Raw genomic sequence first — 26,514 nt, 5'->3', positions numbered from 1 at the left:
AGCAAAGTTCCTCAAACCTGGATGGTGTCATCCAGAGACTCTCCTGAAGATACCCTGAAAGTTTTGTGACTGTACCTTCAGAAATATACACCCCACAGCCCTCTATCAGAAATTCCCAATTGACAGCAATGCAGCTAAGTCACTGCAGAACAAAGAATCTTGGGCACATTTCTGGGGGTGCCTTCAGGGGGCGCATTTGTAGATGTATCGGTACCAGAATTTCAGGGTATCATCAGGAGACTGTTCTGATTGTAACCCCCAATTTTGGTGCAGTTTGGTTTGGGGGGGCCAAAGTTATGGACCCTCAAAAGGGTAGCCCCATCTACTTAGCTCCCTTTGGAAAGAATGGGGGATAGGGGCACCACTTTGGGGAGTCCACAACTTTGGCCCCCCTTAACCAAACTGCACCAAACTTGCGGGTAACATCAGGACAGTCTTCTGATTATACCCTGAAATTTTGATGCCGATATGTTTAAAACTGCACCCCCGCAGGCCAAAACGTGAAAGAAACACCAAAAAAATAAAAATGCAATTCGGCTGGTGATCCGAATCCCATGGATTCGGATTGGATGGGATTCGGACAGTTCAGATTCAGACCATGCTTGTTCGAATCTGTCTGAATCAGTGCAGATTCGGGCAAAAACCAGATTCAGACTGTCTGAATCTCCAGCCCTATCACCAACACTTTCACATTAGGGTCTCATGACAGAAATCATGACCCAACCCTTGGTCATATTCATACTTCCCTTTCTCCTCTTTAAAAATATTGATTGCCAGTAGAACTGCAATGCTTTCTTCCATTTTGTCAAGACCCCTTTAAAACCAGTTAACATTTCAGCTCTTCCCTGATTCTTTTCATGAAACCAGTGCAGGATTCAGATGAAGAGAAGCCCTTGGCTATTCCCCTTGTGAGGTCCCTCCTAATCCCCCACCCTCACAACTAGGAAAGGACAGAAGAGTACTTTAAACAAAATTGATTAAAACCAAGGATGATTAAGACTGTTTAAAATTACACAAATCATAATGCCTCCTCTAAGGGACATAAGATGTTTTTGTTAAATACCATCATGATTGAAAATTACTGAAGGGTTGTTTTGAGACTACAGTGCAATATGACAGCATGTGTTAAAAAAAGGACCACGACAGAGTCAAATATATTATACACCTTAGCTAGAGGCCCCCTAGATTTTTAGACCCAAGGCTTAAGCCTGCCAACTTTGAAGATAAATATAGCACTGAATGACATTATGGGGTGGGCCAGAAGTAGATGGGAATCTTGGACTTGTTTTCCTTTTCTTTAGATGCACATTTAAGTTCTCATCCTTTGAGGCGGTTAGCCCCTGCCTTATCTCTGGTGTGACCTTGAAGACTTCACACTGCATAGGAATGCTGTTAATGATTTCATCCTGCTGGGATCCTGAGATTGGGTTCTGAAGGGAAATATATTAACCAAAGAATGTTGTAGTGTGTGTTGTTCATAAATCCGGACAATAATCCAATTCATGGATGCAAGAGTCTGGTTATTGCTGGGGTCAACAGGTCTTTGCACATTTTTTTAATTTTTGGTCCAGTCTTTGCTCCATACCCATTTTCTCCTGAGCCCTTTGTTTCTTTCCTTGTTTGTTTGTCTTCTCTTTTGCTTGACAGATGACTACGTTGTCACAGTGTGTTTATACCTTTTTATTGAGTTGCTTCAGTATTTTATCTCCACTTGTATTCTAAATACTGTTTTAACATTGTGATTGTTTAAAATGTCTGAATATTTTCATTGGGGCCCTCCTTGGCTGGAAAAGTGGCATTGAAATGTTTCAAATAAACAAATAGACATTGGGCATAAAAGTGAAGTGAAATTTTATGTAATTTGGGGCTGCCCTCTCCAATTGCAAAGAGAAATTGGTACGAGTCAGTCAATCTGACAGACAGAAACCTTCATTTTCATTGTTAACATTGATATGCAATATAAGAAGTACTTAGACACATTCAAACACTGTAGCATAAAATAATAAATAAAAACATTAATCAAATTCCCCATTGGGGATGTATGCGCCAGTTTATTTCATACTGTTAGCAAAATTAGATAGCCGCTAATTGGAAGCAGCTAATAAAAAAGTTTGCCACTTCTGAGGCAACACCTGGATTTGGGTCAGCTAATAATAGTTGAAGAAACTTGTGTTTGTTTATTTATTCTGCAATAAGGTGGTGCTAAAGTTCTCAGTAATTTCTCCCTGAACTTACTATGCAGCTGGGATACCAGCACAATATGAATCAGCGAATCTGCAGTTTTTCTTCTGCATATACAGTGTCTTTCTGAATGTGGGATACATTGATATCTGCCATATGGTATAATAACACTCCATATGAGAACAGGTTATGCCAATGTAATATGGCCGTTGTTGAGACTGTTCAACATGTACTCTTGGAATGTCCTATATACGAGTCGTTATGCTCTATGTACATTTATCCATTGATAGAGAACTCAAACGCTGTCAGGCTACCATCTGTTATGAACTTTCTACTCAACAGTTCCTGGGATTTTGTATGTGAGAATGTCGCGAGTTTTTTGAGGCACTATCTGGTCAGGCACAATCATTGCCTACAAAGTAGTAATGGCTAATTTATCTTATGTGTGCGGTTTACAGAGCGTGGTTGTGAATGTTCAACGTAGATTTTAATGCATTTTAATGTTTTAATGCTTTAGTCAATAGATAAAAGCCCCTTTTTACTAACTCTGTAATTTATAATGCCAATAAAGGCTTTGGAATGGATATCTGCCATATAGGACTGCTGAGGGTAGTGTATTTCTTCTAGCTTGCATGAAAACATTTCAGTATCTAGGATTGTCCAGAGTAGACAAATAGTTTGATCAAGCGTTAAGTTTTGGTGTTATTTTAAAGTATTGAGGGGAACAGATTTGGGTGTCTAAGGGAAATTTCCATTGAGACTCATGGCTGTATACTCTTTGTTAGATTATTCTCAGACTGGAATATTCATCAAAATAGAGTAGAGAATTGAGGTCAATTGCTATGTGGGCAATCCTCTGCTGGATCTTTATGGACTATTTGGACTGATAAGAATCCTCTAGTAGATAAGGTATTAGACTTGAAAAAAAGCCAAAATGATCTAACATGGTTAACAGATTGTCTAAGGGTTGGATCCACCAGGTGGCATATTTCTTTAAAAGATAACTTGGAATGGCATTAGGGCCTGGTGTTTTGTGGCATTTCAATGATTTTATTAAAGCTGTGTGTGGAGAAATGGGCTCCTTCCCCCTCTCTTTCTCCTCTTCTCCTATCAGGTATTATAGATTTGGAGGACTTAAAAAGATGCCAGAGGGACATCAGGAAGAGTTACCTGACCTAGGGGGAAATATATCTTGACCCAGCCTGACCAGGTCAAAAGAGGGTGGCGTCTGGGATCTGATAAAACTCTGGGAAGAGAAGGGCAAGATCTCTTTTCTCTTTCTCTTTCTGCTGGGTCATTGTAGATAGCAGACCTCTTGCCTGGGCTGTGCAGAGAGCAGCCATTTTTAGACCATGTGCTCATTCAGGGAGCTCACTCAGCCTGCCAGGTAATGAGAACTCTTTGAGAATTGCAATCGTCTAAGCTTTAAGGGCCTACCCTATTTTCAACAACTGCTAGGTTATGTTTACCAAGAGGGACAGTGGATTTGCATGTACATTTGTTTTGGAAACCCTTGCTCAATCTGGTGCAGTGCTAAAATATCCTTGTGACTATTTTATTTTTAATAAATACTTTTAAACCTTAGATGTGGAGAACAGTTTTCTGAACCACAAATGCCCCACCATCTTGAATGTGCTATCTGAATAGAAGGGGGGAGGAAGGCAAGCAGCTGGTGAATAGCTTTTCCTCCAGGACCTCCAATCTACCCTGTGGAACCCAAGAGAGGGGGACCAAGGGGAACCAAGTCTAGGCCTCATGGTTGGAAAGGAAACTGGGGATTCCTGGCCTTCCACAGTGGGCAGTTTCTCAAAGGCCAGGTGGTGGCAGTGGTTTACCCAGAGAGAAAGGTAGCTCTCCCCAGGGAAAGCTGGCAACCCCTGGGAGAAGCTTGAGAGTGGAATAGGGCCTGACAGGCAGAGCAAGCCCATTCCACCATGCTGTGATTTCTCCACTATCGACTAGTGACCAGGGTGGAATGGTGGACGGTATTATCTTATTGAAATCACATTGAAGACTGTACAGTCATAAAATAAATTACAACTCCACATGCAATTAAGACATCCAACCACCATCCCTAAAGAGGCTTCCAGGCAGCATGGGGAGAATTGAAAATTTCAGCAGTGTTGGAATATGTGAAGTGTCAAAGGCTGATTCCGCATGGGCCAAAAACAGCAGTGTGAAAATGGTGTGAAAACAGTATAAACCCTTTTACAACTTTTAAGCCCCTTTACACCATTTTCACACCAGTTTCACACTGCTTTTTTTGGCCCATGCCGAATCAGCCAAAGTGACATATTCTGATCTAGATAGCACAAGTCAGCAAAAAGTCTGAAAGGACAGATGCAGACCAGGTGCAATGAGATCATCTCTTATGTGATAGGTGGAAAAACTGATAAGACTGAACTGACCTGCAAAGCCAGTGTGAGTGATTGTGAAGGAGTTTGTATCAAGTGAGTTACATTACGTTGAGCTTTATTTTCCTGTATAGCAGTTTGTTGTACTTTCCTGTCCTGCAAGTAAAGATAAAGCCTCCCAGTGTTTTGGAATGAACAGTGCTGTCTCATTGTAGTTTCTCAGCACCTGCGTTATCTCCTGGTTGTCAAGGTTCTTGGGCTGGTGGCACCGTTGTACATTCTTTGGCTGACATATTGGTTATGGGCCCAGTTTTACTGCCAGTTACTGACCAGTGAAGGCTGACCAGTGAGCAAGAAGACAAGAGAACACAATGGCTCTCCTGTTGGCTGGTTTGCTGTTTGAGAGGCTCAATTCTGATAACTACTCGGCATGGTGTGTTAAAATGAAATGTTACTTCGTGAGGGAAGACCTGTGGGATATCGTAGAGAACCTGCCAGCTCAGTGGTCTCCAGAAGAAAGCAAAGCTGATGCTAAGGCCAAAGCCTCCATAACGTTGGCCATGGAGAACAAATAGCTCATTTATCTACAAAGTGTCGAGTCAGCCAAAGATTGCTGGATGGTTCTGCATGAGTTGTACCGAAAGGAGACAGCTGGCTCCAAAGTCGTCCTGACCAGACACCTCTACAACTTAAAATTGCAAAGAGCTGAGAACATGTCCTGTCACATCCAGCAGCTACACATGCTACTCACGGAGCTGGAGGACAGAGGCAGGTTGTTTACAGAACAGCATAAAGCTTACATCATTTTGTCTTCCCTTGATGACAGCTGGGACACTTTTGTGTGCAGCACGCAAAACATTGATGAGGCTGACCTGTCTCTGGATTTCGTTACAGCAAGACTCCTGGAACTCCAGAAGCAGAGAGATTACTGCCAAAAAACTGCTGCTTTTGATAAGCCTGCTATAAACGAAGTGATAGGAAACACAGAATTCTGGCTGGCTACCAAGGTCGTATGCAATGAGAAAATGTTTTTGTTGCAGAGTGAAGAATCACATTATCAGAGACTGTCCTCAGCAGAGAGAGAGAGAAAAAGGGGCTGTCATTCAAGTTGAAGTCTAGCCATGCCGGCCACAGGAAGGAGCGTTTGGCAACAGTGCTTCAGACATAAGACCAAAGAAAGCAACCTGTGTGGTTACTGGATTCAGCTTTTTCTGAACATGTGGTCAATGACTGCAAACTTTTAGCAGATATGACCAGAGCAACTGTGAAACATGTGAACTTAACCAATGGGTCACCTGCTAACATAAGCGTCCAGGATATTGTTTTTGTGCTGTGCCTAGGAAGATAACTGGAGAAAGTACTGTGTGTTCCTAACCTCGATTTCTGTTTATTGAGTATTTCCAGTCTTGCAGAACAGGGGCACAAAAATATTTTTGATCAAAATGGTTTTGTACTACAAAACAATATAGAAAGTGCCAGGGGCAAGCTATGCAACAAACTATATGTAATGTTGCCAAAAGGGGAGAATGACAATGTTGTGAATGCAGCTTGTCTAGATAACAGACCCATGCATGATAAGTGTGTCCACTATTTACACAGAGTTCTAGGTCATGCTAGTTTCACTATCATTAAACACATGGCAAATCGTTGTGACTTAATCCTCAAACCATGTAAGCGCTATTTGGACTGTGCTGTTTGTAGCGGAGCTAAGGTGAAGGCATACCCAATCTACAAAACGTGTTAGAGAATGACTACCAGGTCATTTGAGTTTGTACACGCTGACTTGGCGGGTCCCTTCCCAGTAAGTGGGGAGGTGGGGAGAGGAGCAAAAATACATATCCAGTTTCACTTATTTCTCTGTTTTAATGATAAATTGAGAGCTTCCTTGCTGACACTTGCTAGTGTGAAAGGATGTGTGTCTCTGAGGCCCCTTCCGCACACGCAAAATAATGCGTTTTCAAACCACTTTCACAACTGTTTGCAAGTGGATTTTGCTATTCCGCACAGCTTCAAGGAGCACTGAAAGCAGTTTGAAAGTGCATTATTTTGCATGTGCGGAATGAGCCTGAGTATGAGTAGAATTACTATGATTAATCAGTCAGGCTCCTTCCGACCACTCCCAAAAAATCTGGGATTAGAATAAAGGTCTGAAGAGGCACAGCATCCCAGCAACTTTAAGTTCTAGAGTCTCTCTGAAGAAAACCAGTACTACACTGCAAAAGGACAGGGGGTGGGGGGGGCATTCTAGTAATCTTATAAACCACCAATTCTCACTATAGAAAAAAGGCCTAAATAAGTCTGAGCTGAGAATAATCTCTTCTGTGAATATCATGTCTGTGCTTTGCCCTCCCTAATCTTACCACACATATGTAGTTTATGGGACAAAGGTTTCCAGAAAGTGGGTAGAGCCATGTGAATCTTTTGCGCAGTAGGGTTTGAGATTGGCCATCGGGGATTTGATTGGTTGTGCAGAATTTTTTAATGTTGGTTTTGCAGCAGCTGCCACCATAGCACAGGAATCTTTACTGTGTATCTGTGTACAGGTAAACTGCAGCAGCCATTTGGTGTAAACTGTAGTAGCCATTTTGTGGTGGACTCTATCTTCTGTGGCAGCCATTTTGTGACTGTGCCAAACATGCTGAGTCAGGCTGATTCCGCATGGGCCAAAAACAGCAGTGTGAAAACAGTGTGAAAATGGTGTAAAAGGGCTTAAAATGGTGTAAAGGGGTTTATACTGTTTTCACACCGCTGTTTTTGGCCCATGCAGAATCAGCCTCAGAATTCCAAAGGTGCCTAAAGTCTTAAAAAACTTGGGAATCTCTCATCTAACTGGTATTAGCGAGTAGGTCATCATCATCATCAACCTTTTTATTGGCATAAGTTTAAAATACAACAGGGAGATTGAGGAAAATCAAGTTAAAATAAGTAGGTTCAGACATTTCCTGCAGTTAAAACCATAAATAAATAAATAAACTAAAATCTGTGGCGAATCTGCTGTGCCAGCGCCAGGAATTTGGCAATGTCTAGGGATCTCTGAGGAGACTGATCACAAAGCAGAAAGAAGGATTTGACCTTGTCTGGTGAGTAGGCATAATTCTCAGTGTGTGGGTCTATATATTGTCTTCTGGATGAAGTATATAGTTCGCAATCTAGGAGGATGTGCTCGATTGTTTCAATGGCTTTTTGTGAGCAGGGATTAGCGAGTAGGTTTAAATTGGAGTAGATTATTTTCAGGGTAGTCAAAGTAATTTTTGTAATAAATAGTTCAATCCTACACCCTTCTATGCCTGTGGTTTAAATGCCTTCTCAGAGAGGCTGAATTAGCGCAAAATTTATGCCCCGCCCCTTTCTGGCACTAAGCAAAGACCATATTTCCCTGAGCTTTTGTCTTGATGCTGCTCTGAGTTTTTATTGTGAATTTTAAAATGGTTTATGTTGTTGGGTGCTGTCCCAAAGATACTTGTATAGGAATGTGTTACACTTTTTTTTAGAAAATACACAAGCAGCATGTGCAAATCTTAGGATCCATTCTACCCACCTACTGTGCTTTCAACCACAAGGGTCTGACAGGTATTTAGGCCAAATGAACATGGCTCCTTCTGGCCAGTGCAGTTGTACCCTTGGCCACTGCATGTTTCACACTCCAAAGAGTCACCTGGGAAAAGAACAGAAAGAATCTTACAAAGCTTATGATATGGAGGTCTTAAGTTCCAACCCTGATATAACACACAGTATTGCCAGGTTTAGCTTACCAGCACTTCAAATATGCCATAAGGTTGTCTTAGTCTGATTTAGCTTGGGGCAAATATAATGGGTGTAGGATACTATGTAACCCATTGAGGGGAGACAAGTCCTGCTTCCCAAATGTGTTAGCCCTGTTTTATTTCCCCCAACTCAGTTTTTCAAAATTGTTATACAAGTGTGTGAAGAAATTTATATTCCTTTAAATTTACTTAGGCCCTTTCTGCACGGGCCTCCGGGCGCCCTCACACCGGCAGGAATTCTGCCGGTGGAAGGGTGGGGGCCGTTCGCACGCGAGCGTGCGAGCGGACCCCGCAGAGGCCGGCGCAGGAGAGGCAGCTCTGCATGGAGCCGCCTCTTCCCCGTCCCTCTCCCACTTACCTCGTCGCCGTCGTCGCCCTGCTGGCCTCCTAAGCCCCAGCCACGCTGCCCTCCTAGGGGTCGGAGGTCAGCTTTTATGGGAGAGTCTTAGGAAGGAGCCAGCAGGCGATGGCCCGGGCGACAAGCAGTAAGTGGGAGAGGGACCGAATGCTGCGTGTTCCAGGCGGTGCCGTTTGCACCCAGCGCCCGCCAGGGGAATTTCACGCTTGCTTTACTCAAAAACCGTGCAGTTGTAAGAGAGGTGTTTTGAGGGCGGCCTGGACTGCCCGCCCTGGGGAAGATGTAAGAGGAACCAGGTCATGGCGAAGCCTGTCTGCGAGAACAGCTCCCTGGGGACAGCGTTTTTGCCATCCCCAGGCCGCCGTTTTTGGCCCGTGCGGAAAGGGCCTTAGAGATCATTTATCTTGTATATTGGGTCTTTTATGAGGCAACTATTTGGTTTTGCTAGGTCATTTATAATGCAACCATTTGGCCTCTCTAAAGTTGTAAACTGTGGGCCCTTCCGCCCACGCAAAATAATGCATTTTCAAACCACTTTCACGACTGTTTGCAAGTGGATTTTGCCATTCCGCACAGCTTCAAAGAGCACTGAAAGCAGTTTGAAAGTGCATTATTCTGCATGTGCGGAATGAGCCTGTGTTTGTATTTAATTTAAGTGGTGTTATTCTTTAGGTAACGGAATTGGCTTTTACAAGGTGACATTCTAAATTGGACAGATAGGGCTTAATTGCCAAGAATGTTCAGGTCATCTTCTTCACCACCTGGGGGTCATCTTCTTCATCACCTAGAAGATCCAACTCTATTCAACACCCATTTGGTTAATTATTGATCAAATGGTCTAGATGAGCCAATTCTATAAAGCCCCCAACACCATTTTTGAGAAAGATTCATTCATAAAGAATTATTTTCTTGGGGTTGTTCTTCTGCGTCTGGCTGAACAGCCTTGTTTTGTATTGTTTTTATACTTGAAACTGTATAAAGACAACTGATTCTACCATTTATTTGTCTTTTTAATAAAATTTAAATATCTCAGCTGTTTGAGAATATCTGAATAAAGAACCATAGTTTTGGTACATTACTGGTAAGGCACCCAGCTTTACGAAATGACCCTTTTAAGATTGATTGATACCTAAGCTAACTGGCAGTAGAAGGAATGAATCCCACAAATGACAGTGGATGACCTTTAAGGCCTTACACGGCCTGGGACCATTGTATCTTCGAGACCGCATCACCCCATACGTCCCTGCACGGCCTCTTCGATCAGTTGAGGCCAATCTACTGGTGGTCCCTGGCCCCTCGGCGATACGGCTGGCCTCCACATGGGCCAGAGCCTTTACGGCTCTGGCCCCAGCCTGGTGGAACGCTCTTCCTCCAACTGTCCGGGCCCTGCGGGACCTCGGTGAGGTCCGCAGGGGCTGTAAGACGGAGCTGTTCCGCCGGGCCTTTGGAGGAACCGGCCGTTGATGGTGCCCCCCTTCCCCGGCCCTGACACCTGGGCCAACTGTCATCTCAGACTTGCCACTCCTCCCTTTTGGAAGGGGGAGGGAATTTTTAGATTGGAACATTGGACGCCATTTCTCCCCCCCTTTAGGGGAGGGGAGGGAACTATAATAGCAGACTGCTGAACGCCATCTATCTTATTGTAATTTATTATATTTATTAGAAATGTTTTTACAGTTGCACTGCTTTTAAATGTTTTAACTGCCTATATTTTTTCCTTTTATGTTGTACACCGCCCAGAGCCCTTCGGGGATGGGGCGGTATAAAAGCTCAAAAAAACCCCTTCTAAAGCAGTTTCAAATTCTGTTAAAAATTAATTGAAAGGGGAAATCATCAAAGGGCTAGCAGGCGCTGCTTACCTGTTGCAAGAAGCACAGCGAAGAGGAGGAGTCCCAAGAGAGTCTTCATAGCAGTGGCAGCCGTTGCAAAATTCTCTTTTTTTAGTGAAGTGAACTCTCTTTCCTAGAGTGATTGTCCAATTGTTGAAATGGATGCATACATGGAAAAAGGAAACAAGGTATTTTAGTTCAGAAATTTTCAAGATTAACTCAGCTTCTTCCTATGATTTGCTAAAGGAGGGTAATATAAATGTTCTCCTTCTTGGCCCAATTGTTGCTCTGGTTTGAATGGACCACAAACATTCTTATTAAAGTAATTAATCACCATTTGGAAGGTACCTCTATCTCAAAGCACATCAGCCCTTTCTTTGCATCCATCCCTGAAATTGGCTGTTGGCCAGTCTTGTTAATAGACCACCTTTCAAGTTTATTATAGGTCTACATTTTTTGTATTCTGTTCAAATAGAGTGAGAATTTTGGTTCAATCCTAGCTGGTTAGAAGGAGTACTATTGGAACTGTCCTAAGCTACTGTGGTCTTAGTGATTCTGAAGGCCTGGGCTAAACTTGAGGATAACTGTAGAACTGTACAGTTCCAATGTCCCATAACTGTGGAAGTTGTTTTTACTTCCCATCCACTGCTGGACCACTGATAGTCACTACAATGAATGGATGACCCCCTCTGCCAACATTCTTGTGGAGTCCAGATAGCAGGTTCAGAAGAAGGACCTATCAGTGAGGAAGTCTCGGGATCTGAGTATTGTGGTCAGAGATGGGATCCAGCAGGTTCTAACAGGTTCCCGAGAGTAGGTTACTAATTATTTGTGTGTGCTGAGAGGGGGCTACTAATTGGTGATTTTGCCACATGATTTTTGCCTTAGTTACGCGCCTCCTCCGCTCCTCAGCAGTAGCGTGCAGAACTTGAAGCAGTCTAGCAGGAGGTGCACCAGCGTGCGTGGCAGCCTGTGCCTGCGTGCATTCGTTTCCCGCCCAAGGACCGGAGCAGCGGCTACGTCCTTGCCACAGCCCAGCCCAGCAATGCCCCGCCCCCGTCATGCCCAGCCACGCCATTGGTGCTACGCCACTGTTTGAATCCCACCACCATGGGAATCTGTTACTAAATTTTTTGGATCCCACCACTGATTGTGGTCTATTGTTGTCTGGAGAAATCACTAGGCAAACACTATCAGGAGAGCATAACTAACACAAGAAAATTCATTTGCTTACACAAAACTAAATTCCATTGCATGTTCGGGCAAATTTGCCTATGCTTGTGATGGAAAGCTACATTCCTTGGTGGAAACCCTTCTGAACTCTGTGGGTCTTACATCTGAGTAAACAGGTGCAGAATTGGACTGTAAGGCTGATTTTTATTCATTTCAGTTGCTGCATGTCACAATTAGGGCTACTGATCGTTCAAAAATCCAGTAGTCACAATTAGGCTGGTGTATTACATTTGCTGTAAATCTTTATTAGGGCTAGTAATGAAAAAAATCAGTATCCCCTACATATCAGTTAGGGTGGTATATTGCATTGCTTTTCACCTTTTAAGAAAAGCCCTGGTTTTTTTCTTTTAAAAGCCTTAATATGATATCTCAGTACACCTAGACTTTAGACAAGTGGTGGCGAACCTATGGCACGGGTGCCAGAGGTGGCACTCAGAGCCCTTTCTGTGGGCACGCACAGAGTTCATCATGTGTTGGGGGATGAAAAATCACCCCCCACCCCCCCACACACCCCTAGGCTGGCCTGGGCACGATCCTTTACCTAGGAGAAAGCTCGGTTGCTGGCAATGGGGCTTGCTTCTGAGTAAACCCCCCTAGGGTTGTGATTCATCCATTCGAAGTGTTGCACAGTTGCTTCACCGAGCTTACTCCCGAGTAACATGTGCCTTGGAGCCAACTGTTTTTTCTAAACTAAAACCTCAGTATTCAGGTTAAATTGCGGTGTTGGCACTTTGTGATAAGTAGGCGGGTTTTAGGTTGCAATTTGGGCACTCGGTCTTGAAAAGGTTCGCCATCACTGCTTTAGACCATGGCCATCACTTGGGAATCAAAACTATTCCTCGTCTATTTCCTTTTAAAATTTAGATATGTTAAATTATTGATAAAGAGTGCAAAGAAAACAGCAACAACAAAACGGAACAAAAATCAAACCTTACTCAATATAATTTTGGTTTATGTTTCTCAAATGTAAAAGAGATAGTGGTTATTCCATCATGTTGTTTTCTAACCTGTCTCCCTCTTTCAACATAAGGAAGAATCCCATGAAACTGAAAAGCTGGCTCACAACTATAAAGCCCCACTTATTCTCAGGGCAGTCAAAAACTGATTTTCTGTAAAACCCTATTCAAACCCCTGTTGAGTCACACAAACCAGAGAGTACGAGAAGAGGGGCAAGGAATTAATCAAATCCCTCTCCCCTACAAGATCAAGAAAGGGTGCCATGTTTCTTTAGTAATAACACAAAAAAATGCAAGTGTCTTTTCAAGGCAGCCAAGAGGTGCCTGATTATGTCCTAACACTCAGGGGCCGTTTCCGCACGAAGGCGGAAGCGGCCGGGTCGGCGTTTTCGACGCCGACCCGACGACGCTGGGACCGTCCACACGGACGGTCCTGGAAAGAGCCGGGCAGCCGGCGCCGCGGAGCGCCGGCGCCCGGCCGACCCGGCATGTCCCCAGGCCTCTGGCATGTCGCCGAGGCCTGGGGACATGCCCCCCTGGCCCTGCGCACCTGCTCCAGTGGCGCAGGGCAGGGGGGCGTGTCTCCAGGCCTCGGCGATGCGCCGGAGGCCCGGGGACAAGGTAAGTGCGGGGTGGGGGAGGCGTCTCGAAGCCGCTGCCGTTCGCTCGGCAGCGGTTTTGAGGCGGCGTTTCCCCAACAAGAGCGCTTCCAAGCGCTCTGGGGAAACGCCGGCTTCGCGGTGCGGCTGCGATGCAGCTGCGCCCCCTGTGCGAATGGCGGCCTGGAGACGGCGTTTTTGCTGTCTCCAGGCCACCATTAAATGCCCGTGCGGAAACGGCCAGGGTGTTTGAGCCCAGGGCTAGCTGGCAATTGTAGGATGGGATCTTGAAGTTTTGATGGGCTACAAATTTTTCTTAATCAATCTGACATTTTGTTTTTACAGGAGACATGGATGACTGATACCTTCGACATTCCTAATTTTTGTTCTATAACATCTGAAGCAACACCAAGCGTAAGGGGAGGCAGACCATCAGGAGTGTTGGAAATATTCATCTCAACCAGTCTACAGGTGCAAGTTAAACGAATTGACTGCCACGGCCCATGGGCCCTAGTGGTGTTATTATATAATAAGGTATTTAGCTTTCTCTGTGTGGATATCTACCTCCCCCCTTCTCAGTCTAAGGCACAGGTTAAGGAAAAGTGGGCCAAGGCAGATGAAATGCTAGGCTTTTTGCTATTGAACTACCCAACAGTCCAAATAGTTATAGAGGGTGATTTTAACGCAAAAATGGGACAGAACGATGAATGGTTGTTGGAGAGATACGGGGCATGCACAGAATACAATGAGAAACCATGCAGATACACCCAGAGAAACAATCCGGATACAGCAATAAATTATGCTGGAATGTACTTATACCAGACTGCAAACAAATATAACTTAGTTATCATGAATGGAAGCCAGCCAGGAGATTACCCAGGGCAATTTACTTTTTGGTCTGGAACAAAAGTGTCTACTATTGATTATATGATGGGATCACAGGAAATTCTAAATAGAACTAGACACTTTACTATTGTCCCTAGGATAGAAAGTGACCACTTTCCCCTGGTGTTGAAAATGACAACTGGCTCCAAATGGAGCCAGAAGAATGACAAATAACAACTGTATCATATCGGATGAAGATAACAGCAACAGAGACCACTTGTGAAGTCACTTGATGTTCAACGAGATAAGGATTATTTTGTGTAAACTTAGATAGGAATTGTGTTGGATTAGAGGAAAGATGTAATAATAAGACTTTTATTCTTTTTCTTTTTTCTTTTTTTATTGTTTTCATTGTAACATGTTTATACTTTATGTAATTATTTAAATTTAATAAAATTCTTTAAAAAAAGAAAAAAAAAGAAAATGACAACTGGACAGCTGAGACCCACTAGGAAACTACATTTAAATCTCTCAGTGGAGTCAAATAAACTGAGAATAAAATGGAGCAGCAAATTAGAACAACAATTTACCAAGTGGTTTAACTCAGATATTGGCAGACTGATGAAAGACAAGTTCCTAGAACAAGCCAATAAAGGGTCAGTGGTGGGCAGGTATGAGGAATTGGTACAAACCCTGAAACCCCTTCTGACAAAGAATAGCAGAGACACCTCGTACCCAGAATCAAGTAACAAACACTGGTTCGATCAAGACTGTAAATCAGCAAAAGATAACCTTTTAAAACTATTCAACAACTTTCAAGATGTCTGGATTGTACAATCACAAGTATTAGAAGGGGAAAGAGTATATAAAGCCTTAATAAGAGACAAAAAAAAGGAGAGACAGCCAGGTCAAATGGAAGGCTTTAATAAGAGCGACGAAAACAAATGATTCCAGAACTTTCTGGAGTCTAATTACAAAGAATAAAAATTTTTCATAACCTCATGATGGCGAATTCAATTTCAGGGGATGCCTGGGAGAGATATTTCTTTAATCTTTATAAAGACCAGCAGGCCCTAACACCTTGCCATAACCGATACCCCTTTGTGGCCACCAGTGACACCAGAGGAAGTTAAATCTATGATCTCAAAGCTGCAAGCAGGTAAAGCCCTGGGAAATGACTTCATGCCACCAGAGTTACTGAAATCCAATGCAGAACGGTGGGCACCGGTACTGGCCAAACTTTTTCCCCATATTAATAGCACCGGTCATTTTCCACCAGACTGGAATGCTGCAATGATCGTTCCCATTTTCAAAAAAGGTTTGTCCACAGAACCGGCTAATTATAGACCAATTAGCCTACTTAATGTCACGAGTAAGCTTTATACTAAATATCTGAGTACAAAACTTCTAGAATGGATGGATAGGGAAAATATATTGGCAGATGAACAGGCAGGCTTCCGCAAAGGCCTGTCGACAATGGATCAGTGCCTAATACTTAACTATTTGATAGAGAAATATGTAAATATTAAAAAAGGATCTCTATTTGCAGCCTTCATTGACCTTAGAGCCGCATTTGATAATGTCACACGTAGCCGGCTATGGACAAAACTAATGAAAACTAATATTGATAGGCGTCTCCTCCATCTAATTATCAAGTTACACGAAAACACAACTGTGCAGATAAGGTTTACGCATGATGGCAGGCTAACAGTACCCATTCCTATCCAGAAAGGGGTGAGGCAAGGGTGTCTCCTAGCTCCTCATTTATTTAACATCTATGTTAATACACTTATAACTGCATTTCAAGGGGCAGATACCCACGCACCTTCCCTTATCCCCAATAAAAGAATAGCCATTCTTATGTATGCAGATGATGCAGTGGTATTATCTCTTACAAGGGTGGGACTGAAGAGAGCACTGAGGATTTTTGACCAAAAGTGCACAGAAGAACTGTTAAACATCAACTATACCAAGACTAAGATAGTGCACTTCAATACTAAACTCAAGAGATCTAAATGGCAGCTGAAAGGGCAACAGATAAAGCAAACAAAATGTTTCAAATATTTAGGAGTGGTGTACCAATACAATGGGAAACTCACAGCCCATGTATAACAATCAGTTATTCAATCGGCTCAAAGAAGTTCACAGGCAATCTTGAGGTTTTTTCGCTCACAGGGGAACGGATTCATCCCAAGTGCAGTTAGACTGTTTGACTCAGTGTCACATATCTTACTGCATTGCAAGTTACATGAAGGTGAAAGGGAGCTGTTAATCCAACCATTGTTAACTCATTGTGTATATCCATTCATAGAAAATTCAGATACAAATTCTGTAAGAATGCTATTAGAAGATCGTGTTTCCGCCATTTCACAGAAGGTAGCTAAATTTTGTATACTGGTACACTACAAGCATAATTCCTTATTAAGACAAAGAGCTGTACTGTGCAACGAGGACTGTAATAATGCCTGAAGTTAATGTTATTTATCAATAGATTTTATAATGGATTTTACAATTTATATAATATTTTTGTATAGATGGCGTGCTATGTGTTCACGTGTACTCTGATTTTGAACTGTTGGCTGGCCAAAAGGCCGTAATAAATATCTATCTATCTATGGGCTACAAATTGAGTATAAGCCAATGTGATGCTGCAGCAAAGAAAGCAAATGACACCTTAGGCTGTATTGACTGACGTTTGGGGCCATAATGCAAGTTTGGTCTCCTTCCTGTTCAAAGTACATTCCCCTTGGGTTAGATTCTTGGCACACACATTTCCCCCTCTTTGGAACTCCTTGTGCTCTCAGACTCTCACTGTAGTTTCCAAGGGTGGTTGGTTAAAATACAATGGGCTCATTTGATCTTGGCGATGGTCATGTAAAAAGATAGATAAATTTTGGATAGAGTTTGCAGAAGAAATGAAGATAACAAAACTTAACATGGGTTTAAAACTAGAATTATTTCTGGGGTGCTGTGTGGTTTCCGGGCTGTATGGCTGTGTTCTAGCAGCATTCTCTCCTGACGTTTCGCCTGCATCTGTGGCTGGCATCTTCAGAGGATCTGAATCCTCTGCCAGATCCTCTGAAGATGCCAGCCACAGATGCAGGCGAAACGTCAGGAGAGAATGCTGCTAGAACATCCATACAGCCCGGAAACCACACAGCACCCCAGTGATTCCGGCCGTGAACGCCTTCGACAATACATAGAATTATTTCTGCTGAATATGATAGTGAATAAGCATAGGAATTAAGAAAATGTAAAACCCTGGTCAGTTCTTGCCATGTTTTGCCATGTCTCCAGGACAAGGAAACACTTCTTCACACAATGTGTGATTGGTGTTTGGAATATGCTGCCACAGGAGGTGGTGATGGCCACTAACCTGGATAGCTTTAAAAGGGGCTTGGACAGATTTATGGAGGAGAAGTCAATCTATGGCTACCAATCTTGATCCTCCTTGATCTCAGATTGCAAATGCCTTAGCAGACCAGGTGCTCAGGAGCAGCAGCAGCAGCAGAAGGCCATCGCTTTCACATCCTGCATGTGAGCTCCCAAAGGCACCTGGTGGGCCACTGCGAGTAGCAGAATGCTGGACTAGATGGACTCTGGTCTGATCCAGCAGGCTAGTTCTTATGTTCTTATGTTCTTATGATGTAGCATCTGTGTCTCTGCATTGTTTCCCAAAACAAACAAACCAGAGACTCATGATATATATGGTTATACAGTAGCAAGATTGGTAATTGCTCAGAAATGGAAAGGATTGAAACGATCCACAAAAGAAAAAATGGATGGAAAAATGGACAAATTAGCAAAAATGGACGAATTAGCAAACAAAATGAGAGGAGAAGGCACAGATGGGTATCTCAACACCTGGAAACCATGTATTGCTGTCAAATCTAGGATTCATTCAATGTCAGACACTGGTGTTTATCATGCAGTAGCCTTTATTGAAAAGAGCACTGAACTTTTGCAAAGACAGTTCTGAAAGCACCCCCCCCCAAATGTCCATGGTTCACTCCTTCCCCTGCCCCCAACTATGTAAAAGGAAAGCAGGAAAAATGAGAGGAAAAGTGAAAGTTCTTTCCCAGGGATCAGGGAAAGATATGGAGTCGTTTGGTTACCCCTCCCTTTGGGGCAAAGCCCAGAAATACCTCTGTTATCTACTGCTGCAAACAAGTGCAAAGGAATGAAGAAAGACTCAGAAACCTCAAAAGGCCTCAGACATTAAGCACACACTGACAATCTGCCCCCTTTAAGGGCCCCTTCCACCCAGTCAATGAGGATAAGTTTAGGGGCACAAACTTTGTCACCATTCACCCACTCATTGAACCTGGGGCCCCAGTGAGTCCATGCAATCAGGTACTGAAGTCACACCCAACCTATACAAGGATCCAGGATTTCGTCTACTTCATGGTGGATCTTGTTCCCAACCTACATATTGACAGGTAGGGACCAGAAAATTACACGAGCAACGGCCCGTTTTTGTTCTTTAATCTGCAAACACAATAAGAGACATCTGCTGGCTGAATAGTTAAGGGAGGGAAAGACTGAATACATTGGGTTCCTTAGAAGATATGGTCGGAGGCTGGAGTTTTTTTAGTAATGTCACTATAGGTTTTAGCAAGACTGCACAGGCACTTTACAAGTGTAGCTATATTAACTTTTAATCTTTTGCCATAATCAAATGTATTTTACCTACGACTTGCTTTTTTTCGCGAGTTGACCTTTTAGTAAACAGTCACCAACTGTGTAGAAGTACAATCATAATTGTATTAGTGTCGCAAATATTCCTTCTTGTAACTACCATAGATTATGTAATATTTCGTATAGTGCTTTTAGTACACTTATTATAGATTATAGATTACGTAACATTTGAATAGTGCTTCTAGTACTCTTTTGTCTATATATATATATACTATGGTAACGGTACCTTGAAACTGATGTGCCCTGATCTTGTACTGGTTGCTGACTGTAAATTGAATGACTTATGACAGTGATGGCGAACTTTTTTGAGACCGAGTGCCCAAATAGCAACCCAAACCCCACTTATTTATCGCAAAGTGCCAACCTGGCAATTTAACCTGAATGCTGAGGTTTTAGTTTAGAAAAAAATGGTTGGCTCCCTCTTCCTCCCCCCCCCCCGCTAGAGCAGGGACCAGCCTGCTCTGGCCTCCAGCAAGTCCTGTGCGCACCGCTCTGTGCCTCTCTAGCACCTCTGCCTCCTCTGCGCTCCCCCCCCCCGGCAGCAGCCACCCAGAGCACAGGCACCAGACCCACCAGCCGAGTCCTCCCTGCTCACTGCAGTGTACGCACGTTGTGCTCAGTGGCCCAGGTCAGCTTAGATGTATGTGTGTGGGGGTGTGGGGGTGTGATTTTCCGCCCCCCACATGGTGAACTCTGTGCGTGTGCCCACAGAGAGGGCTCCGAGTGCCACCTCTGGCACCCGTGCCATAGGTTCGCCATCACTGACTTATGACTTATGTTCCCAACCTTCACAGGAGGTGACACTGCCTGTTTGGTATGGCTGCCTTCTTGAGGAGGGTGCAATGGAAGATAGAGTGTATAGTCCTTAGGTTTTCTGGCAACTCGGGTTTGTAAGCCACCTGGTTTGACAATTTCAAAAGGACCAATATATTTATTGCTCAGTTTCCTGCAACTTTGGAGATCCTTGATATTGCAGGTTGATATATAAACCCAATCACCCACTGCATAGGTTACCAGTTGGTGCTTTTTGTCTGCTTGGGCTTGATATCCACCCCCCAGGATTTTTGCATAGTAGAAGAAGAAGAGTTTGGATTTATATCCCCCCCTTTCTCTCCTGCAGGAGACTCAAAGGGGCTTACAATCTCCTTGCCCTTTCCCCCCTCACAACAAACACCCTGGGAGGGATTTAACCTCAAATTTCAGTTATGAAGTACACTTGATCACCTTGGACTAACTACTTCCTGAGCTTAATCTACCTCACAACATTCTTGTGAGGATGAACTTATTCTGTTATGAGTTCCTTAGATAAAATGAGGGTGTGTGTGTGTGGAGAAACTCTAAAAGTGTTTTAACTCTAAAAGTGGGTCTCTGTGTGGGTTCAGGGAGGCACCTGCAGAGACGGGCAACAAGCATAATCCGAACACAGCCCTTTGTCAAAACATCAATGTCCAGCAGTCCAGGCATCAACCAAGAAGGGCAAATCAGAAGAGCACATATCAGGTCAAAGCCCACGGTTGTGGGGGGGCGGGGGACCCAATAAGAAAAGTTTGGCCCAAGGTCAAACACACTAAGTCTAAGGTGCGGAGCAATAGCAGGTGCACAGGAGGTATGGACAAGTTGCTTCCATGCTGGTTTCTCCTTTTCTGGCTGCTTTGATCAGGAAAACCCTGGAAAAGAAGCAGGTGCAACTGCTCTGCTGGCTGAATCAGCCAAGGACAGATGGAACATAAGAACATAAGAACTGGCTTGCTGGATCAGACCAGAGTCCATCTAGTCCAGCACTCTGCTACTTGCAGTGGCCCACCAGGTGCCTTTGGGAGCTCACCTGCAGGATGTGAAAGCAATGGCCTTCTGCTGCTGCTGCTCCTGAGCACCTGGTCTGCTAAGGCATTTGCAATCTGAGATCAAAGAGGATCAAGATTGGTAGCCATAAATCAACTTCTCCATAAATCTATCCAAGCCCCTTTTAAAGCTATCCAGGTTAGTGGCCATCACCACCTCCTGTGGCAGCACATTCCAAACACCAATCACACGTTGCGTGAAGAAATGTTTCCTTTTATTAGTCCTAATTCTTCCCCCCAGCATTTTCAATGGATGCCCCCTGGTTCTAGTATTGTGAGAAAGAGAGAAAAATTTCTCTCTGTCAACATTTTCTACCCCATGCATAATTTTGCAGACTTCAATCATATCCCCCCTCAGATGTCTCCTCTCCAAACTAAAGAGTCCCAAACGCTGCAGCTTCTCCTCATAAGGAAGGTGCTCCAGTCCCTCAATGGAATGGCTGAGCAGACCATTCGGCTCTCAGCCCCAGTCCTGGTGACTCCAGCTCATAACTCCAGCTCTTAGGCTGGAAGCCTGAGGCTATGGGACACTGAGTTTGGCCTGAGACTCCCCCTTTGCACCTGATGCAGTCTCTACCACATCTGTTTGGGCTTTCTGTGGAATCCAAGGGCTAGGTCCAGCTTCCCCTGTCTCTTCCTCTCCCAAGGAGCTGTCGGCAGAAAGGCCTGAAACACTCCCCTTGGTAACTTTCTGACGAAGGTGACAGCTGGCCACAAAGAGGGAAGGCTCATTGGGGTCTGCACACTGCTCGAATGGACAGACAGTATAATTCTTTCGTTGCTAGCACACCAGGATTTCAGAGTGGGTAGAAGTGCCAAAAAGCTCTGAAACTGTCCCTTTGATAGAATTGCTTCTGCAGTTCTTCAAAACCTGCAGATTTGGGGAGTTGCAGTCATAAGATGAAGGAGTTTGGGGAAGAGAGGGACTACCTTGGGGTGTCATGCTGTAGAATCCACCTTCCAAATCTGGCATTTCCTCTAATGGGGCTGATCTCTGTCATCTGGTAACCAGTTGTTGTCCCAGACGTAAATTTGACTGCCCTAAATAAAGACACTAGTGTGAAGCTGCAATGAATCTATATGAGACTGGTATTCCCAGTCATGAATGCAAGAGGAATCCAGTCAGAGGTGGGATCCAACCAGTTCTCACCACTTCTCTAGAAGTGGTTACTAATTTTTTCTGAGTGCCGAGAAGGGGTTACTAAAGCAACCTCCCTGCCCAATAGGGACTGGAGGTACGTGTGTGCAGCGGCGCCACTGTTTGAATCCCACCACCATCGGAACCTGTTATTAAAATTTTTGGATCCCACCACTGAATCCAGTGCTTCTTTATTAAGCAGGCAAACTTTTACTATCCCAAACTGATGTCGAAGAAAGGCCTGCTCAGACATTCCAAGCAAGACAACTTTAGGTCTTTGTATGAGCCCCTTGCATTAGTAACTTCCCAACTCATGTAAGAAAGACAATAAAGGAATGTTAAAAAATAAAAATGAGGGAAGGAGACACAGAAGAACCAATTGGGATGAAATGATGAGAGGAGGAAGTTTCCACTGGAACTTTTGCAAGCAGCCAAGCAAGTTGTGTCACACTTTCGCTGAATGGTGGCACAGACAAAACCACAGTTGGAATCCAGATATGAAGAAAAGGATTCATATTTTCAGTGGGTCTCGAAGGGAAAGCGAGAATGAGTTAAGAAGCCTCGTGCCAGTCTCTGCCTAGGAGTCCGAGTGCTGGTAGATGCATTTTTGTAAAAATAAAAATAAAACATGGTTGCAAAGAAGAACCAGGGAAGTGCAGACAGCATCCAGTCACTTGTTCAGTGCACTTGATATCATAGCCAAACTTTTAAATTTGAATGAGAAACAGGAAAAAAAATGGGATTGCTCGACTCACCGCAAGTTCTTACGGGTGTGCTCCAAGTGAGAAATAGATGGCTGCCCTCAACAACTCTGGATGTTGGGTTTGTTTGGTCTCTTCTACTTCACTTTATAAAGGAGGTAGAGTTATGTCAACCATCAGAAATGTACACGATCTGTACCTGTCTCCTCAAACACTATGCAATCGAAGGTCAATATTTTGTTTTTTGCTTTTGTAAAAAAAAGGTGTTGTTTGACTTTTCTACTTTACACAGATTATATCGTTATTTCCAATAACGATAAAGAGTTACGCCCGTGTTTGGACTGTGAAAGCAGCGTGGTAGGTTCACAGGCTGATAAAGAACATACCCAGTGTGCGTGTCATATTTGCCATCAAGTCGCCACGAATTAACAGAAAGCCAGTGTGATGCAGTAGTTAAGGTGTGAGATTAGGATTCCAGGTTCAAATCCCCACTCTGCCATGGAATCTTGCTGGGGGACTTTGGGTCAGTCACACATTCTTAGCTTCAACCCTGGCAAGTATTTGGATGGGACACCTCCAAGGAATACAAGTAATGTATTCAGAAGCAGGTAATGGCAAACCACCTCTGAACTTCTCTTCCCTTGAAAACTCTATGGGGTTACCATAAGTCAACTGTGACATGATGGCACTTTCCACCACTACCTGAAAGAGGGAAGGTCGCATTGTACAGCCTGATCTATTCATATCTGAGAAGCTCAACAGGGTCAGTGCTTGAATGGGAGGCCACCAAAGAAGGCTGTACAGAGGAGGGCAATGGAAAACCTCCTCAGTTTCTCCCTTGCCTAGTAAACCCTTTGCTGGAGTTGCCATAGTGGACTTCAAGCCTCAGTTGCAAACTGACCCAAAGTGTGTTGCATCAGTACCATGAAGATATCTGGATAGAGAAACAGGAAGAGAAATAAAATAAAGATAGGAATAAACCAGAGGGTTGCAGCGGTTACAATTTTTGACGAGGAGTTGGAGAACTTGTATTCATATCCTTAGCTGACCACGAGGTCCTGTGGACAACCTTGGACCAGGTACCATTTCTCCACCTTAACCCGACAGACTGTTAATATGGTAAACTGGTGAAAGGGAGAGAACCATCAGGTTTGGAGGAAAATAGTAAAGTGGAAGACAGAGACAAGGAGAGAAATGAAGAGTAAACTTAAAAGGGTAGTCGGTGTGAAAGGTCAGTGTGATAGTTGGTGTGAATGGTCAGTCTTGGTTATTGGAAGCCCATGCTCAGGGTGACCTCCTCCTTTGATCTTATCTCTGGTTCTGTCAAATGTCCCGTCCCACTCACTGCTTCCACTCTAAAGAAGCCTAAGTTTCATGCAGCATCAACAAAGGGGGTTCAATTTTATTGACCCCCCCCCAAGGAGATGCTTCTCCTAATCTAATCTGGAGGAACCGGGTTTGATTCCCAGCTCTGCCACCTGAGCTGTGGAGGTTTATTTGGGGGATTCAGATTAGCCGGTACACTCCCACACACGCCAGCTGGGTGACCTTGGGCTTGTCACAGCTTCTCGGAGCTCTCTCAGCCCCGCCTGCCTCACAGGGTGTTTGTTGTGAGGGGGGAAGGGCAAGGAGATTGTAAGCCCCTTTGAGTCTCCTGCAGGGGAGAAAGGGGGGATATAAATCCAAACTCCTCCTCCTCTTCTTCCTCCTCCTCCTCTTCTTCCTCCTCCTCTTCTTCTCCCTCTCCCTCTCCCTCTCCCTCCTCTTCTTCCTCTCCCTCCTCCTCCTCTCCCTCCTCCTCCTCCTCCTCCTCCTCTCTTTTCTTTTCTTTTCTTTTCTTTTCTTTTCTCTTCTTTCTTCTTTCTTCTTTCTTCTTTCTTTTTTCTTTTTTCTTCTTCTTCTTCTTCTTCTTCTTCTTCTTCTTCTTCTTCTTCTTCTTCTTCTTCTTCTTCTTCTTCTTCTTCTTCTTCTTCTTCTTCTTCTTCTTCTCAGTGAACTTAGCACCACTTTTTCCCTGGGGGAGGGGGAATGGCAATGGCCTCCACAGTAAAGCCCTCACTTCTGTCAAGCCATTTTTAAACCTTTCTGTTGAATACACTGCATTTGCTATCCGTTCTTGTTTCGGTTGGCTGTCTCCTTTCACAAAGGAAAGAAGGCTTCTTTTGTAGAAAACTGCCACTCCCGGAACTGCAATGTTTGAATACAGTTTGAATATTTAAAAAAAAAATAGAGCACAGGTCTTTGTGATTGCCCAGGATGAATCAACTCTCTAGTTGGTGTCACATGCCTTCACTCAGGGCATCCACAGTAGTGCACTGCAGTCGTCTAACTTCAATGTTACTGTGGCATGGATCCAGGTGGCTAGATCAGGTATACCAAGATAAGGGGCCTTGTTTCAGGTTAGACAGGTTGAGAAAAAAAAAGTCCTTTTAGCAACCGCATTAATTCTCCAGCAGCAAAACTGTGTGCAGGAAAACCGCAAGGCTCTTAACTGAAGTAATAAAGATCTACTGAACTTCATCGCAGGTGAGGTCACCATGTCCTGCCAGATCTCCTCCTGTTCAACATGGATTAGTTCTGCTTTTCAGGATTCGGTTTCAGTTTGTTCACTGTTAGCCAATGTAGCAGAGCACTGAAGCTCAATGAAGGACTTGGATCTGGGCAAAGTCCCCCCCCCCCGCCCATTGTGGGTTTTTTTTTTAACCAATGATATCCCTGTTTAATTGGTCTGTGCGGAAAAGACCTCCGTGTGAATGATCTCTAAACAAAACTTAGGCCCTTTCCGCATGGGTCAATACACCCGGAATAATACTGATTAAAAATAGTTTCAGGGGGAACTTCGCATGGCTTCCGCTCCTAAAGCAAGGCTGCCCCACGTTTCCCCCAAAATGGGTTATTTGAGAATCGAATTATTTATGATTCTTTAATTTTATTGCATTTTGCAGCTGCTTGTGAGTGAACAGCTGCCCTGGGAAGAGTTTTACTTAGACCACGCTTCCTGGTTTTTAAAGGTCCCCCACCTCATAGTTGTGTAGCCACATGGGGTTGCAGGGATGTCTCACTGTGGAGGCCATGGCTGCCCTCCCTCATGGCTATGTGGCATGGGAGGTGAGTATCTTTTTAAAAGCCATGCCTCCGGGCAAAGGCATGACAGCAGCCCATATTGCCTCTGTGAGCTCTGGTTGCTGCCTGCCCAGAGGCACTGGAGTAAAATAAAAAGACTGGAAGTTTGACCTAGAAGAAGAAGAAGAAGAGTTTGGATTTATATCCCCCCTTTCTCTCCTGCAGGAGACTCAAAGGGGCTGACAATCTCCTTGCCCTTCCCCCCTCACAACAAACACCCTGCGAGGTAGGTGGGGCTGAGAGAGCTCCGAGAAGCTGTGACTAGGCCAAGGTCACCCAGCTGGCGTGTGTGGGAGTGTACAGGCTAATCTGAATTCCCCAGGTAAGCTTCCACAGCTCAGGCGGCAGAACTGGGAATCAAACCCAGTTCCTCCAGATTAGATACACGAGCTCTTAACCTCCTACGCCACTGCTGCTCCTATACGAGCTCTTAACCTCCTAACAAAACAATCAAATACAATTCATCCAACTTCAATCACTGGCCCAACTTAGCTGAGCCAGAACCATCAATCCAGTTATAAATATTGGCCCCTTCCGCACACGCAAAATAATGCATTTTCAAACCACTTTCACAACTGTTTGCAAGTTGATTTTGCCATTCTGCACAGCTTCAAAGAGCACTGAAAACAGTTTGAAAGTGCATTATTCTGCATGTGCGGAATAAGCCATTGCTAAGGAAGCCTAGAGGTCCTTGAAATGTCCCTGAGCCCTCCGGGGGAGGGCGGCCTATAAATCTAATAAATAAATCAATCAATCAATCAATGTCATCAGATTTTGAACTTATGCTAACTTTCCCTTCACTTCTGGTAGCTATACAGTTAGATGGATGGTAAACCTTCCTCTCTTTGCCCCCTTTGCCCCGACTGAACAGAATAAGACAAATGCAAGAGTTCAGTTCCTTGTCAAACTATTTT

General features: G+C 44.1%; 2 protein-coding genes across 3 annotated transcripts in view; both read right to left on the bottom strand.

Annotated features, from left to right (window-relative positions):
• LOC125435052 (phospholipase A2 inhibitor gamma subunit B-like) overlaps positions 1 to 22,623 on the bottom strand; it is a 43,821-nt gene extending 21,198 nt beyond the window's left edge. For both annotated transcript variants that reach the window (XM_048501065.1, XM_048501063.1), the window contains exons 1-3: positions 22,532 to 22,623; positions 10,517 to 10,619; positions 8,074 to 8,190 (exon numbers count right to left, since the gene is read on the bottom strand). In XM_048501065.1, the coding sequence (XP_048357022.1) occupies positions 8,074 to 8,190; positions 10,517 to 10,565 (166 nt within the window). In that variant the 5' untranslated portion in view covers positions 10,566 to 10,619; positions 22,532 to 22,623. The remainder of the gene's footprint in view (positions 1 to 8,073; positions 8,191 to 10,516; positions 10,620 to 22,531) is intronic.
• Positions 1 to 26,514, bottom strand: part of LOC125435051 (phospholipase A2 inhibitor gamma subunit B-like) — a 113,624-nt gene that overhangs the window by 73,065 nt on the left and 14,045 nt on the right. The window lies entirely within an intron of this gene.

The sequence above is a fragment of the Sphaerodactylus townsendi genome, linkage group LG06 (genome assembly GCF_021028975.2).
Source record: "Sphaerodactylus townsendi isolate TG3544 linkage group LG06, MPM_Stown_v2.3, whole genome shotgun sequence".
Lineage (NCBI taxonomy): Eukaryota > Metazoa > Chordata > Lepidosauria > Squamata > Sphaerodactylidae > Sphaerodactylus > Sphaerodactylus townsendi.
This window is presented reverse-complemented; position numbering and strand designations above follow the sequence as displayed.